The following is a 13,425-nucleotide window of genomic DNA, read 5'->3' as shown; positions in this document are numbered from 1 at the left end:
AAATCTTTCAAAATTAACATTCATTCAATAAAACTCGTCCGGAGGACACGATAAGTTGTATATTAAAATTATTGAAATATTATATACAATAAAAAGTTAATTTAAAATAACATAAAATAACTATAACCTATTATTCATGAACCAAAAAATACGACTCTCAAATCCAAGATGACCCACCCAAGTTAAAATTGACCCAAACTTAAAACCAACATGTTCCAAAATAAAATATAAAGAATTCAAACCCATACTCACCCGGCTCAAAACCAACATAATTCGACCATTTAAATCAAGTATATATAAATTTACTTGAAGATATATTTGATCACATAAAAGATTAAATCGTACATACTATGCAATGCTGAAATTATAGCAAGCTTCCTCGAACATTAGAAAGTTGAGCAAAATCGAAATGATCCATTACTGAATAATTATCACTTTAGAACATACAACAGAAGATGTGTTTAGATACTTATATATTGTTGAACGCGCACGTGTATACAACGTAAAAATGATGGATGAATGAACAAAATTTTCTTCGTGACTGCTAAAACTAATCACAATTGTCATACCCATTCTTTTCCCAGAACAAAGCAATCGATGGGGGATTTCAAGAACCGACTTACAATCAACAACTAGGGGACCTGATTCGGATCTCAATCGCTGAAAATCGCAAAATTGATCTGTGCTTTTTACCTAAAATAAGATTGTATCTCTGCATATGGCTCCATATTTCTGAAGACCAATGCTTTTTAAGTATGAAAATGATCGATCATATGTTGGATGACATCCGCACCATCTATATGCATATATTCATCTTTCACCTGAAAAATTAGCATTTGTTGCTTCAATACAAGCAGTTGCTTTGGACAACATAAATGATCTCATGCATAATATCATTAGAATGATATGCATGGATAGATAAATAGAGAAGGAGAAAATAAACCTGAATGACACTGTGAGCAGCGAATCTCAGTCTACTGGTGTGAAAACTAACATCTATTTTTTCCCATGAAACTCGGGACAGGCCTCTCAACAGTTCCTCTGCACATCATTTATTGGATTAATGAAGTTCTAGAATTCGGAAACAGTAAAGAAAGTAATATATGCTAATTGGAGGGAAAACAAGCATGTAAGAAAACTAGTTATGGAAATTCATTGAGAACAACAAAAAACCATTTGGATGCCATGTCGATTGAAGTCTTAAAGATAAGCTTCCAAAGATAGCCACAACAGGAAGTGACGCACAAACCACAACAGGAAGTGAAGCACAAACTTCTTTTTATGATACAATGGAGAGTAAAGCCTAAGAAGAATCAGGGAAGAAGCAATAGCTAGTGTTGGGAATTAAACCCAGCCCAACCGCCACCTCTAAAACTTTCAAAATATCATATATTTTATATTTTTTTCTTTGTATTTTCTATTGATAATCTATTTTCCCCCATAGAATTTGATAAGTTTGTCCTCTCCTAAAATTTTAGAAGTTCTCCCCCTGCATAAAATCCCGCATCCGTTCCTACCGGCCTAGCTGGAATCCCACCTCCTAAGAGAGGTGAATGAAACACTTGAGCTAAGGCCCCGATTCAGAGAAGCACAATATAGTCATGTAGATGCAAAAAGTATTTCGTGCAAGAAAATAGGTAAACTAGGAATGCTGATGAAAATCAACAACAAACTAAACTTAGCAAAATCAATGTTCCATCCCAAGTCAGAAAGTGAATTTGCATACCTTCTAGCTTGTCAGATGAGTCATCATTCTCTGTTGAAGTAGTTTCACACCATTCGACATCACAAGCCTTGCAGTGTTCTTCATACACTATATGTGGATACTTTTCATTCAGAGACTCCCCCCACTGATAACATGATAAATATTCTTCTCATCAATTAACCAAAACAGTTGTAATTATGAAGTAAAATGTAAAATGTTTGCAAAGATGACAAACCTTTGGCAGTTCACTATCCCGTCTTATTGATGAGGTTCTCCAGCCCACAATATCTTTACAAATATTTATTAACAAAAACAAATAGAATCAAGTTTAACACAAATCTGAATGGGTGACAAAAAAATTGAACAGAACATGGAGAAAGGATACGGTCATAGCCCACATTGGAATACAACACCCGGCGTTTGAATAAACACAATGCAGTCCTGCATAAAGGAATTTACTACTATTTCAGTTGTTCTACAAATTTAGGCCTCAAAGTAAAGCATCTGAAGTAACTTCACAAAGACAGTAATTTAACAAAGGTAAATGAAACAAACATGAAATAACACTCTTCATAATCTTCCAACATCCGCTTAAGCAGTGGAGGCTTTCCTTCATCATCATCAGTAAGAAAAAGGTGTCGACCTGTTCTCCTAAATATCCAATGAATAACAGAGCTTGCAGCTTTCTCAAAAGCAGTCACCCCAAAAAGAAATGGTACCTGTAAAGGATCATTTTACCTTGAAAGTAACGGCACAAATCCAATAAAATACTAGACCTGAACTGGTGATGGGGATGAATGTAGAAGAGATATTTAGTTGGAGTTTACGATTAAATAAACTTGAAGGTTCAAATCCCACCCTTTAGAAATAATGTTTGAACAATAAAACAAATATAAACCAGTTTCTACCTGTCCAGTAGGTATTTTATGGTTCGTCCAAATAAATAATGTGTTTTGGCTACTGCTTTGTTATGCATATGTTAAAACAAAGAAGTTACCTGCTTATTGCCCCTTGAACCAAGATGAGGAGATGCAACAGTTACAAAGTTAATAGCCTCTAAGCCACCAATTGTACCCCTTTGTTCTTCCTTGCATCCATTACTGCATATATCCTCTTTAACTTCTTCCTTAGGAGGTCTATAGAGTTTCCCAATCGCATATCTTGCCACTAATCCTCCCACAGAATGTGCAACAAAAGAGATCTTGCATAGATTAGGCTTTTCTTGAATTACATCAAGGACCTAGCATTCAAACATTGTTGTTGATAGCAGATAAGAATATGCAATTAATATATATTAAAACTGACAAATTTAATTGATTTTGAATTTTGACAACTTAAATAGGGTATTAACAAAAAAGTACTAACCTCATTTGCCAAACGTTCTCCCATTACATCCACACCATCTAAAGTAAGTGTAGCAATGTTGCGTTCACTGCCTGCAGAACAAGTTACTCATTCTAGTAAAATCAAGCAGACATACTTCAGCCAGGAAGTTAAACATCAACATTGCTGGCCCCCAAAACTACAATAAATGAGATAGCCTACTAGCAAAAGTAAAAATCTTCTTTTAAGAGTCCTTTTAGTAATGCAGAAAATCAACTTAATGGTTTCTGATACCACTACAAATGAATTAATGGTTTCAATATCCTCTACATTCTAAAGCAGATATGAACAAGTAACATATACAAGAGCAGCAGAAACATATACAAGAGCAGCAGAAAAGCTAGCAAAACAGGATAGTGTTCTTCTCTGAAAAAGAATGGTGCCCAAAAATTGCTACTTACAATGCACAAATACTTTATCGGGTAACCATTTAACAAATTGTTCTGCTCCATACTTCCAATTTGAAGAACTGCACAACCAAGCATACAACCCACTCCAAAACAAATATCAGGAGAGTTCGTAATAATGTTGATATTGGATAATACATAGTAAATAGATATGGCAATAACATGATTTAACACCAGGGAAATATAAATTTCAATGTGAACCGGAAATGACGCAATGAATGATCATGCTATACCAGAAGAAGAACAAGCAAATATTCAGTTAAAACCCAACACCAATACAGAGAATCATAGAATCAAATTATAATTTAATTACTTCAAGTTAAACCGACTAACATTAAACCTAGAATAAAATTTGGCTATAATTTTTCACACAGCATAAATAATTAACAATATATGTTAAACTAAATCAAACTGAAATCCAATTGTAAAGGATATCAATCTTCTTTTAAAATAAAAGTAGTAAAATATAAAAAAAAAAATTGAGATGGAGAGAGGACCTGCCGAGGATTCCATGGACCATGATAACAAGATGATCAGCTGAGGAAGCAAGAGAATCTTTACAACTCCAAACATCGCGACTCCCATTAACGGACTCCGACGAGCAAATTCCGTCCTTTGAGACATTGATTTGCATCCTTAATCACTAAGAATCTTTGAATTATATATAAGGTGTAAGTGCGGCCCAAAGTCACCTTAATAACAAGTGAAAGTAAAAAATAACAATAATTTGAATTGAAATCTGAAATTAAAATGAAAAATTGTTTGGGAGATGATCCAAGATTGTCGAGAAAATACTAGAGAGAAAGAAGGGCGATACTTTTGTTAGAGGTGTGAACAATTAATTAAATAAATGAGGGAAGTAGAAACCAAGGGAAGACGTGGCGACGGTCCCATCATAATGAAAACTTGGAAACTGCATTTATTTTATGTATTTGTTTTAAACCCCGAGTAAATAAATGAGATGAGTTCAAAGGGAAGCAGAACAGAAAATCTTAAGCGCGTTACTTTACTCGCTATTGCGCCTGTATACTTGTCTTTGTTTATTGACCATTTAGATTTAGGGTAAAGTATACAAATAATCATATGTTTATATAGTGTTATTTTATTGAGTTATTAAATTATTAAAAGTTATAAAATAATTTTATAATTATAAAATATTATTTTATTAAGTCATTCGATTATTAAAAGTTATAAAATAATTTTTTTGACTATAAAACATTATTTTATTGAGTTTCATCACTATAAAAAGTTATATATGGTTATTTGGTTATTCAGATATTCTAAACTCATATTTTTTTATTGAAAAATAAGTAATATATGAATTGAACGTTAACTCGTTATTGGGATATGATAAAATTATATTTTAATGATGTCTACCAGTATCGTTGTTGTTTTCAAGCATTAACTCGATAACATAATGTTTTAAACACTGACTTGACTACATAATGTAAATGAAGAGTCGATTAAAAAAATAACTCAAAGTATTATAAGATTATATTTTATCATATTTCAGACAGTAAGTTAACAACCAACTTATATGGTTGTCAATTTTTTAACAGAAAATGATGAGTTTGAAACATTTAAATAGTTGAGTGACTCAACAAAACAATGTCCAATTATTTGAGAATTATTTTGTAATTTATTAAAGTTTAGAGAGTCAACAAAGTAATATCCTATAGTTGATGGAACATTTGTCTACTTTACCCTTAGATTTATTTCTAATATAAAATTTCAACTAATTACTGCCGTTTCAAAATTTTACATATCTTGCAAGAAGTATGTATTCATGTTGTTATTATCAGGGATGAATCAAGAGAAACGAGTGAGGTAATTGTTTTTTTTTTTAATTTTTGGTTTTTTTTAATATATTTTTATTGATAATTTATTTTCGTCTTATTAATTTTTTTATAAATTTATTTTCCTTAAAAATGTTATAAATTCACTCTCCAATATTAAATTTTGCAATTGTCTTGATTATTGCACGCTAAAATCAAAGGCATAGGGTAGAACAAATTTGGATGTATTTTTATAAGATGTCCAAAAATCTTTTGGCTTATCCAAATAATTGTTTGACTTGTATTCTCCACTATTTTTTCTTTCTTTTCTATCCAAGTGCTAGTCCTCCTCAACTGGTCAATGGGATCCACCAACTGTCATCTAATGGTTCGATGAATCAATTTATATAGACATTACCGTACCCAAGTTATAAACCAAATAAGTATGTCATGTTCTGAATTCTTATAAATTCAAAGTTGAAAATATAGATGTATCCAACAGAAAATTTAAATTATTTGAATTTAGATTGACAGGTTTATATAGATATTCAAAAGCTGATTTTAAAATTAAAACGATTTGAATCCAATTATTCAAACTTAGATTATCTATTAAACCTGATATGACCCAAATAATTGTGGATAGCGTAATATACATTACTACTATAGTGGAGCAAAACACCAAATTTGATAGTTCAGTCGTGTACTAATGCAACTATATGTATATATTGTTAGAAAAATAATGTTATAATCTGATAATAATATAAAAAATAACAATGAAATATCAAATTTAAGAATCAAATATATAAAGGGATAGAATGAGTTTACTATATCTTGAGATTGTTATCCGAAATAATATTTTGAGACGAAATCAATCATGATAAAAATAAACCAAAAAAGGTTAAATTTTTTAGAAGATAAGGTAAAAATAAATTGAAATAAAAATACTCATTTTATTTTGATATATTGATCGAAAACATTCGAGGCATATCGCTACACAGTTTCGTTCAGACAAATTTTCAACCACTGATTTGGTGCTCGAGTTTGTTGGTCATCTATATCCCATGATAGAACAACTAGATGATCAGCTACAGTAGCACAACAGTAGAAATCATGAACTATCTTTGCTTTCGACTATCACCGGAAAACTAATGAAGAAAACTTTTTCAAGAAAAGAGAAGTTCTTGAAATCTTAGATGAAAACTTGTGAAACTTGTGTTTAACCTAGCAGGTTAACTCACTATGTATAGGAGAATTTCAAGAGAGATTTAATCCAATCAGATATATTTAAATATTCAAATGTAAACATGAAATAATATCTTTCAATTTGAAATATTGAAAATATAAACTCCTTTTAACATTGAAACTTAAATAGATATTATTTTAATTTGAAATATTCAAAAGTTTGTCTTTAATATTCAAAGTTAAAAAGAAAACAAATATTTTTTTAAATTTACATATTCAAAGAGTAATCATCCTACTAATATTCAAATTAAATATATATTTTAATTTGCAATATTCAAAAGAAATATGAAATTTAATATAAATATTAAATTCATCAGTTAAATTCATCCCTTTTTCCAACAATCCCACACATTAATGAAATTGATTATTTTATAATCGATAGCTTCTATAATAGATAGTTGCATAAGATAGGTAAGTGTCCTCCTTTGAACCTTCCCTTGTGAAAGTATATTTACTTTACTGGTTAAACAGTAGACACGATGTCCTTGAACTGTTCTTTCGTTTGTGTAAACGATGACATACTTTACACAACTACCCCTCTGACAATAATTTAGTTCTCATTGGTATGTCCTTAAAGCCATGGACAACGTCTGGTTCTACAAGAGTTTGAAAGAACTATACCCAATAGTCTCCTTGAAGCGACCCCACTTCACTCTCACATAGGTGACTTATGCTGCTTGGCTCACCGCAACACACAATGGTCATTAAAAGCCTTGCTTACCTATATCATTTTGATCACTGTTTACATCATAAGAACGGACTTGGTTGTACATGGTTTATGCAATTAGGTTGTCCTTTTAAACCTAGATCTTGGGATCTCTAATGTAGGGTTTTCCTTCACATAAAGCCTTTAAATTTCATGGGTTTTAGTCGCATTCCTTTTGATGTTCTCTTAACTTGATCTCAATTTAACCCTTTGGTTAGTAGATCCGTACTGTTATCCTTTGATCTCACAAAATCAACATAGATGACTTAATTCGAGATCAATTGTCTAAGGTATTATGCTGACGATTCATATGTCTCAACTTACCATTATACTTGAAATTATATGATAGTCAAAGTATATGCATATTGTGGGCACATGTTTCAGCCATTCAAGAATATCCTCCAAGAAATTTCAAAGCCATTTAACTTATTCTCCAGACTTATCTGGTTATAACCCTTTTATAAGGATTTCCATGACATGGATTCTCCTCCCAATACGAAACATATTCACTTGTGTCGTTGATATCTTGAATATTAAATTCTAACTAGTATCGATATATCCTTGTAAGATAATACGATAGCCAAAGAAAATACAATTCATCATTTATGATCTATTTTTATTTATTTTGGTAATGTGGTCATTACCTTCTCAAGACACCCCCACATTTTTAAGTGTTTGTATGACACAATTTTTTAAACTTTTCATAACTCATATGGTGACTTTCCCTTTTTCTTTCATGGGGATCTTATTTAAAAGATAATTAGTTGACATGACAACTTCTCCCCTCCCCATGTTCTATGATAACTCAAAACTTCTTAGCATTGTTTTCATTGTTCAATTCTTATGCTTTGCTACTCCATTTATTTTAGGAGAATATAATGATGTCATTTCATGAATAATATCATGTTGTGCATAATGGGTTAACATTTTACCATCACTATAACTTATTACCATCTTAAAATATTTATTAAGTTGGGTTTCAACTTTATGTTTATAGGAAACAAATTTCTCTATAACTTCGCTTTTGCTCTTTTAGTAAATATACATAGAAATAGTTTTGCTATCACCAATGAAGATAATAAAGTATTTATTATCCCTCTTCTATGCCATTATTAAGAATTTTAAGAGTTTAGTCACTAACAGTCCATTAGTACCTGCATCTTTCGTTTCATATATATGATCTAATGTTATCGATATTTCTTTTATGGATATTGTACACCTTTTATAGTGTATCCGATAATACATTATTGATGTATTTCCAATATAGGAACTCATTATACTTCCATATTTTAAAAGCTATGAATGCAGTAACAACATTCACCTCATCATCTCTAATGATAAGAGGATCATCTGATATTTGATCAAATTCAACATGACCAAATAAAACAACATCATATGTTGTCATATCATGAAATTCTATCCTCATTATGGCTTACAACCATCAACACCGTTGAATTTAAATTCAAAGTTTGAGTAGGAACAAATGTTCCAAATCACAAATTAGGTGAATATCTAAGATTACCCATTATTCCGTTTAACGTGAAATTAATAATTCCAACAATAAACCAAAATCAAATTTTGATTTATTTAATCAACAAAATTTAGTCATGAACTAAAATTCTGAAACCATTCAGTAACAAAGTTGTTATTTTCCCATGATTCATATCAAATAATTTTATTACGTGACAAAATTAAAATTACAATTGATTTCAAATACGAAATAAAAAATTCAACTAAACAGAAAAATAATTCTTTTTTATTTTTGATTTTGTTATCGGACATAATCAAAATTATGAGACAAAATCCGTAACCACAATTACTTTCACGACAATTTCGGTTATACAATATTGTCCACTCTGAGATTTACCAAACTCGTTAAGACCGCAGGATAAACCTCGAAACAAATTTGTTAGCTATCTTGTTTTTTCTACGATATCTGAACCGTTTTAGATTAAAGAAAGGGTTCTGAATCGTTTCAGATTAAAGGGAAATATTCAAATTTCACCTACCTGATTGACTTCACCGTTGTCAACCAAAATTTTAAATTCTTGATCATCATTATTAACTTCACCATTGTTAATCAAAGCTTTAACCGTCAAGATTCAAGGTGTTCCCCCACAAAGTGTGCATTGAACAGTCAGCACAGCCCATGGCATTGCGGAAACAAAACTCGACGATCTCACCAGCAATCCATGTACGATAAAATTAAAAACAAGAGAAAAGTTATACAACTGCTTACATTGGGTTCCTTGAAAAACAGAAATATTGCGGCAACGGTAATAGTGATAACAAACGATTTGAATCGCAAGCCTCCACAAAACGTCTCGGCCTCTACATGGTTAACCCGATTGAGAGCAAATATTTTTTTAACTTTTTCTCAAAAGTCGTTTTGAGAAAATCGACTAAAAGATCAAGAAGAACGATTGCTAGACCCTTACTTATCTTTATATATACGAGTTACCCTAACCTTTAGGGTTTTTAATTTCCGAATTAATTAAAATCTTATTTTAATTATTTTGAAATATAATCTTCTTTAATTATTCAGAATCAAATATTCATTAAAAGAGTTGTAATCAAAATTGCATTCTTTTAATGTCCACTTATTTTATTTGGGATAATTAAATTATATGTATATCAAATATACATATATTAACTCTAATTGCATTGTACAATTTAATATTCTCATTTCAACCTTAGGGTATGACCCTGTAGGTTCTTGTAACATTAGTAGTAATTTTTATAACCATTCTAGTTATTATAAAAAATGAGTGACATCTAGCAATATATCATTATTACCTAAGTTACAAGAAATCATTATTCAACATTTCATCTTCGTTATTGACTCTTTTATGTATTACATCCTTTTGTCCTTTTATATCTATAATAGACACAAGTCTTGGAATAATCACACTTGTATAACATATATATTATTTCTTGATATCTAGAGTATACTATAATTAACGAATAATTTGCGATATCTCATATCAACTTATTCGAGCATGGCCGTGCATTTCTAGTCTCACTCAATCAATTGACTATGATATATTTCTTATTCTGTAGCAAGGACAAATCCTATTATAATCATTCACACCCCACTACATATATCGAGATATGTTTAATATCAGTCTTTATAGTGCAACCAGTTATGGAGAATGTTTAACGGTATCAAAACATACAACAATATATGTTGAAATAGTAATGATCTCAAGTTTGAGGATCATACATATATTCACACCATGAGCAATGTTGTAACCATCACATAATAATCCAATACATATGCTCATAGCGGGTCAATCCAATATGTCGTTATCTAACAACATATTCATGCATCGATTCTAACATCTCTATGTTAATGACAATTCATTGTCATCAATTAATAATATGTTATCCTTAAACATATTATTATTTTCCATGCCCATAATAATATTTGACTAAGGATATTTAATAATAATCATATTATCATATGGACTTTATTATCTTTCAATTTATCTTTCAATTTATGTTAGACACAAATATATAATTGAAAATAATAGTGGCAATGCCTTTATTTAATAAAATTGGTAAATAAAATGTGTCCATACAATCATCATATGGTTGGTCTTTGGGAGTGCAACCACAAAAATCTTGTAAAGATTTTCAAATCTAATTATTTGAATCCATACACAAAAATTAATGAAACCATGTCACATATTAAAAGGTAAACTCAAAAAACATTCCTCAAATAGTTTGAAATTCATAATTCAAAATTGAAGGAAACTTATCTTTGGCGTAAATTAGTCTTGATTTCCACTCAATATTTGTATTGCCAAATTTTCGGCACTTCCTTTGTAGACACAAGGATTAAAATCAAACGAGATCTATATCATCTCAAAAAAATAAGAATAAAATCTGTCTTAAGATTGTTAGAAAAACAATATTATAATCCAAGAATAATATAGAAAATAATAATGAAATATCAAATTTCAAAATCAAAGGGATAAAGGGATATAACGAGTTTACTCTATCTTGAGATTGTTATCCAAAATAACAATTTGAGAAGAAATCATTCTTGAGAAAAGTAAACCAAAAAGGTTAAACTTATTAGAAGATAAGATAAAAATAAATGGTAATAAAAATACTTTTTTTATTTTGATATATCAATCGGAAACAGTTGATGCCTATTGCTACACAGTTTTGTTAAGACAAATTTTTGGCCACTCATTTGATCTGATCTAATTCGATAGGGTTGGATTTAAAAAAAATGGGTTTGTGTTGGATTTTATATAGTATTAGGATTAGTTGGATCTAATTCGGAAGAATGATGAAAAACGTGCAACCCGACCTGATCCAATCTGGGGTAATAATGTAATCCTTTATATAAATTTATGGATAATTGTTATGATATCCTCCTCTCCCTCTCTAGTTGTAAAGGATTTCTATATTTGATGAATGTAATATTTACAAGTGATGGATATATATAGGATTACAAGAAAATCCAATTATACAAAGATAAAGAAAGTCAAAGGTTACACATGATAAGATTTATACAAGGTAATATTGTATTGAATATGATTAGATTAGATTAGATTACATGAAATTGAATAATCTAATCTAATCTTAATCTTTGAGACAACCTCTAAGATAAAGGATCCATCAGAGACACCAATCTTGGACTGAAAATGAAGAAAGAGATTTTTTTCCATGTGGTTTGGTGAGAGTGTTTGCAATTTGAGCTTCAGATGGAATGTGTTGAACCAGTAGTGAACCCACAACAACTAAGGCACGAACAAAGAAGTAATTGAGTGTAATGCTTCAAACGAGAATGAAATACTAGTTTTTTTACAAATATATGTGCCACTGAGATTGCCACAAAAGAGAGATGGTGGTTTGTTCAATATCACACCAATTCCTGAAGTAGTTGTTAAACCCAAAGTAGTTTAGTAGTTGAATTTTCCACAACACGATATTATCTTTTGTGGAAGAACGAAAGACCATTTTCTGATCAGCTAATTTCCATAAGATGAGATTAGAGCCAAGGTTAATAACATATACAATATTGGATTTTTCATTCGTAAAGGATCCACCCCAGTCGGCATCAACAAAGGCAATAGGAGAGTGAAGATACAACACGAAAAAGAATGCATGTTATAATGTACCATTTAGATAACATAAAATACATTTAGTTGTTTTTAAATATGCAAATAAAGGATCATACATGTATTACGACATAAGATTAATGAAAAAGGCAATATCTGGATGAGTAATTATGAGATACTAAAGAAGTCAAAGTAATCGTTGATAACTCGAGATATCTAGCGATATGGATGGCTCAAACGGAGCTAGTTATCAGAAGAAGACATATGAGTTAGAATTACCTTGTCATTTTCCATATAAAATTGTGCCAAGATGTCTGAGATGTATTGCAACTGAGATAAAAATAAACAAGTTGGAGTGGAAATGACCTCAATGCCTAGAAAGTGATTGAGAAACCCCATATCATTTAAAGCAAACTTCGTAGATAATAAGCTAGTGAAAAGAGAAATAAAGTCAGTGCTATTACTAATAAGCACACTATCATCCACGTATAATAGAATATACAAAATGACTCTCTTTATATTTTAAATAAGGAGTGAGGCATCAACCTTTGGTTTCTGAAAGACAAACTAAAAAAACTGAGATAGTTCAATATTCCATGCCTTTGGTGCCTATTTTAGTCCATATAAGGCCTTACGTAACCGATAAATGTGAGAAGGTTTCCTAGGATCAATATATCCAGGAGGTTGTTCTCGATAGACTTCCTCAAAGTGTCATTTAAGAAGGTATTATTGATATCAAGTTGATTGAGACGTCATGTGTGATAAAGTACAAGAGTGAAGAAAATGCATACCGTAACAGATTTCATCACAGGACTAAAAATCTCAAAATAGTCTCGATCAGCAGCTTGAGAATACCCCTTTGATACTAATCTATCTTTGTATCAATCAACAGAGCCATATGGATGCATTTTCATGCGGAACACTTATTTTCACCCTACGAAAGATTGCTTAGATCATGGAACAAGATCCTATGTGTGATTATGCATTAAGGCAATAAACTCATCTTCCATATCTTGCCTCATTAACGGATATTTAAGGGCTTGAGCAATAATTTTCGGCTTCAATGTTGAAGGAAAAGGATAAAAAGTAGTGGCATTAACAAATGAAGGACCAAAATACTTTAGATTTTACC

The 13,425-nt window shown here is 30.7% G+C and overlaps 1 protein-coding gene across 1 annotated transcript; it reads right to left on the bottom strand.

Moving 5' to 3' along the window:
- Positions 1 to 398: 398 nt before the first annotated feature.
- LOC120171768 (lipid droplet phospholipase 1-like) lies at positions 399 to 4,242 on the bottom strand. The gene is made up of 10 exons (XM_039179421.1): positions 3,993 to 4,242; positions 3,490 to 3,557; positions 3,071 to 3,141; positions 2,703 to 2,945; positions 2,261 to 2,424; positions 2,091 to 2,146; positions 1,941 to 1,993; positions 1,727 to 1,850; positions 944 to 1,041; positions 399 to 821 (listed from the first exon to the last, which is right to left on the bottom strand). The coding sequence occupies exons 1-10, from the start codon at positions 4,127 to 4,129 to the stop codon at positions 750 to 752; spliced, it is 1,086 nt and encodes a 361-aa protein (XP_039035352.1). The 5' UTR covers positions 4,130 to 4,242; the 3' UTR covers positions 399 to 749.
- Between the last annotated feature and the right edge of the window lie 9,183 nt (positions 4,243 to 13,425).

This window comes from Hibiscus syriacus, unplaced genomic scaffold (genome assembly GCF_006381635.1).
Source record: "Hibiscus syriacus cultivar Baekdansim isolate YM2019G1 unplaced genomic scaffold, ASM638163v2 tig00111837_pilon, whole genome shotgun sequence".
NCBI lineage: Eukaryota > Viridiplantae > Streptophyta > Magnoliopsida > Malvales > Malvaceae > Hibiscus > Hibiscus syriacus.
Note: the sequence above shows the minus strand (reverse complement) of the source record. Positions and strands in the feature narration are given on the sequence as shown.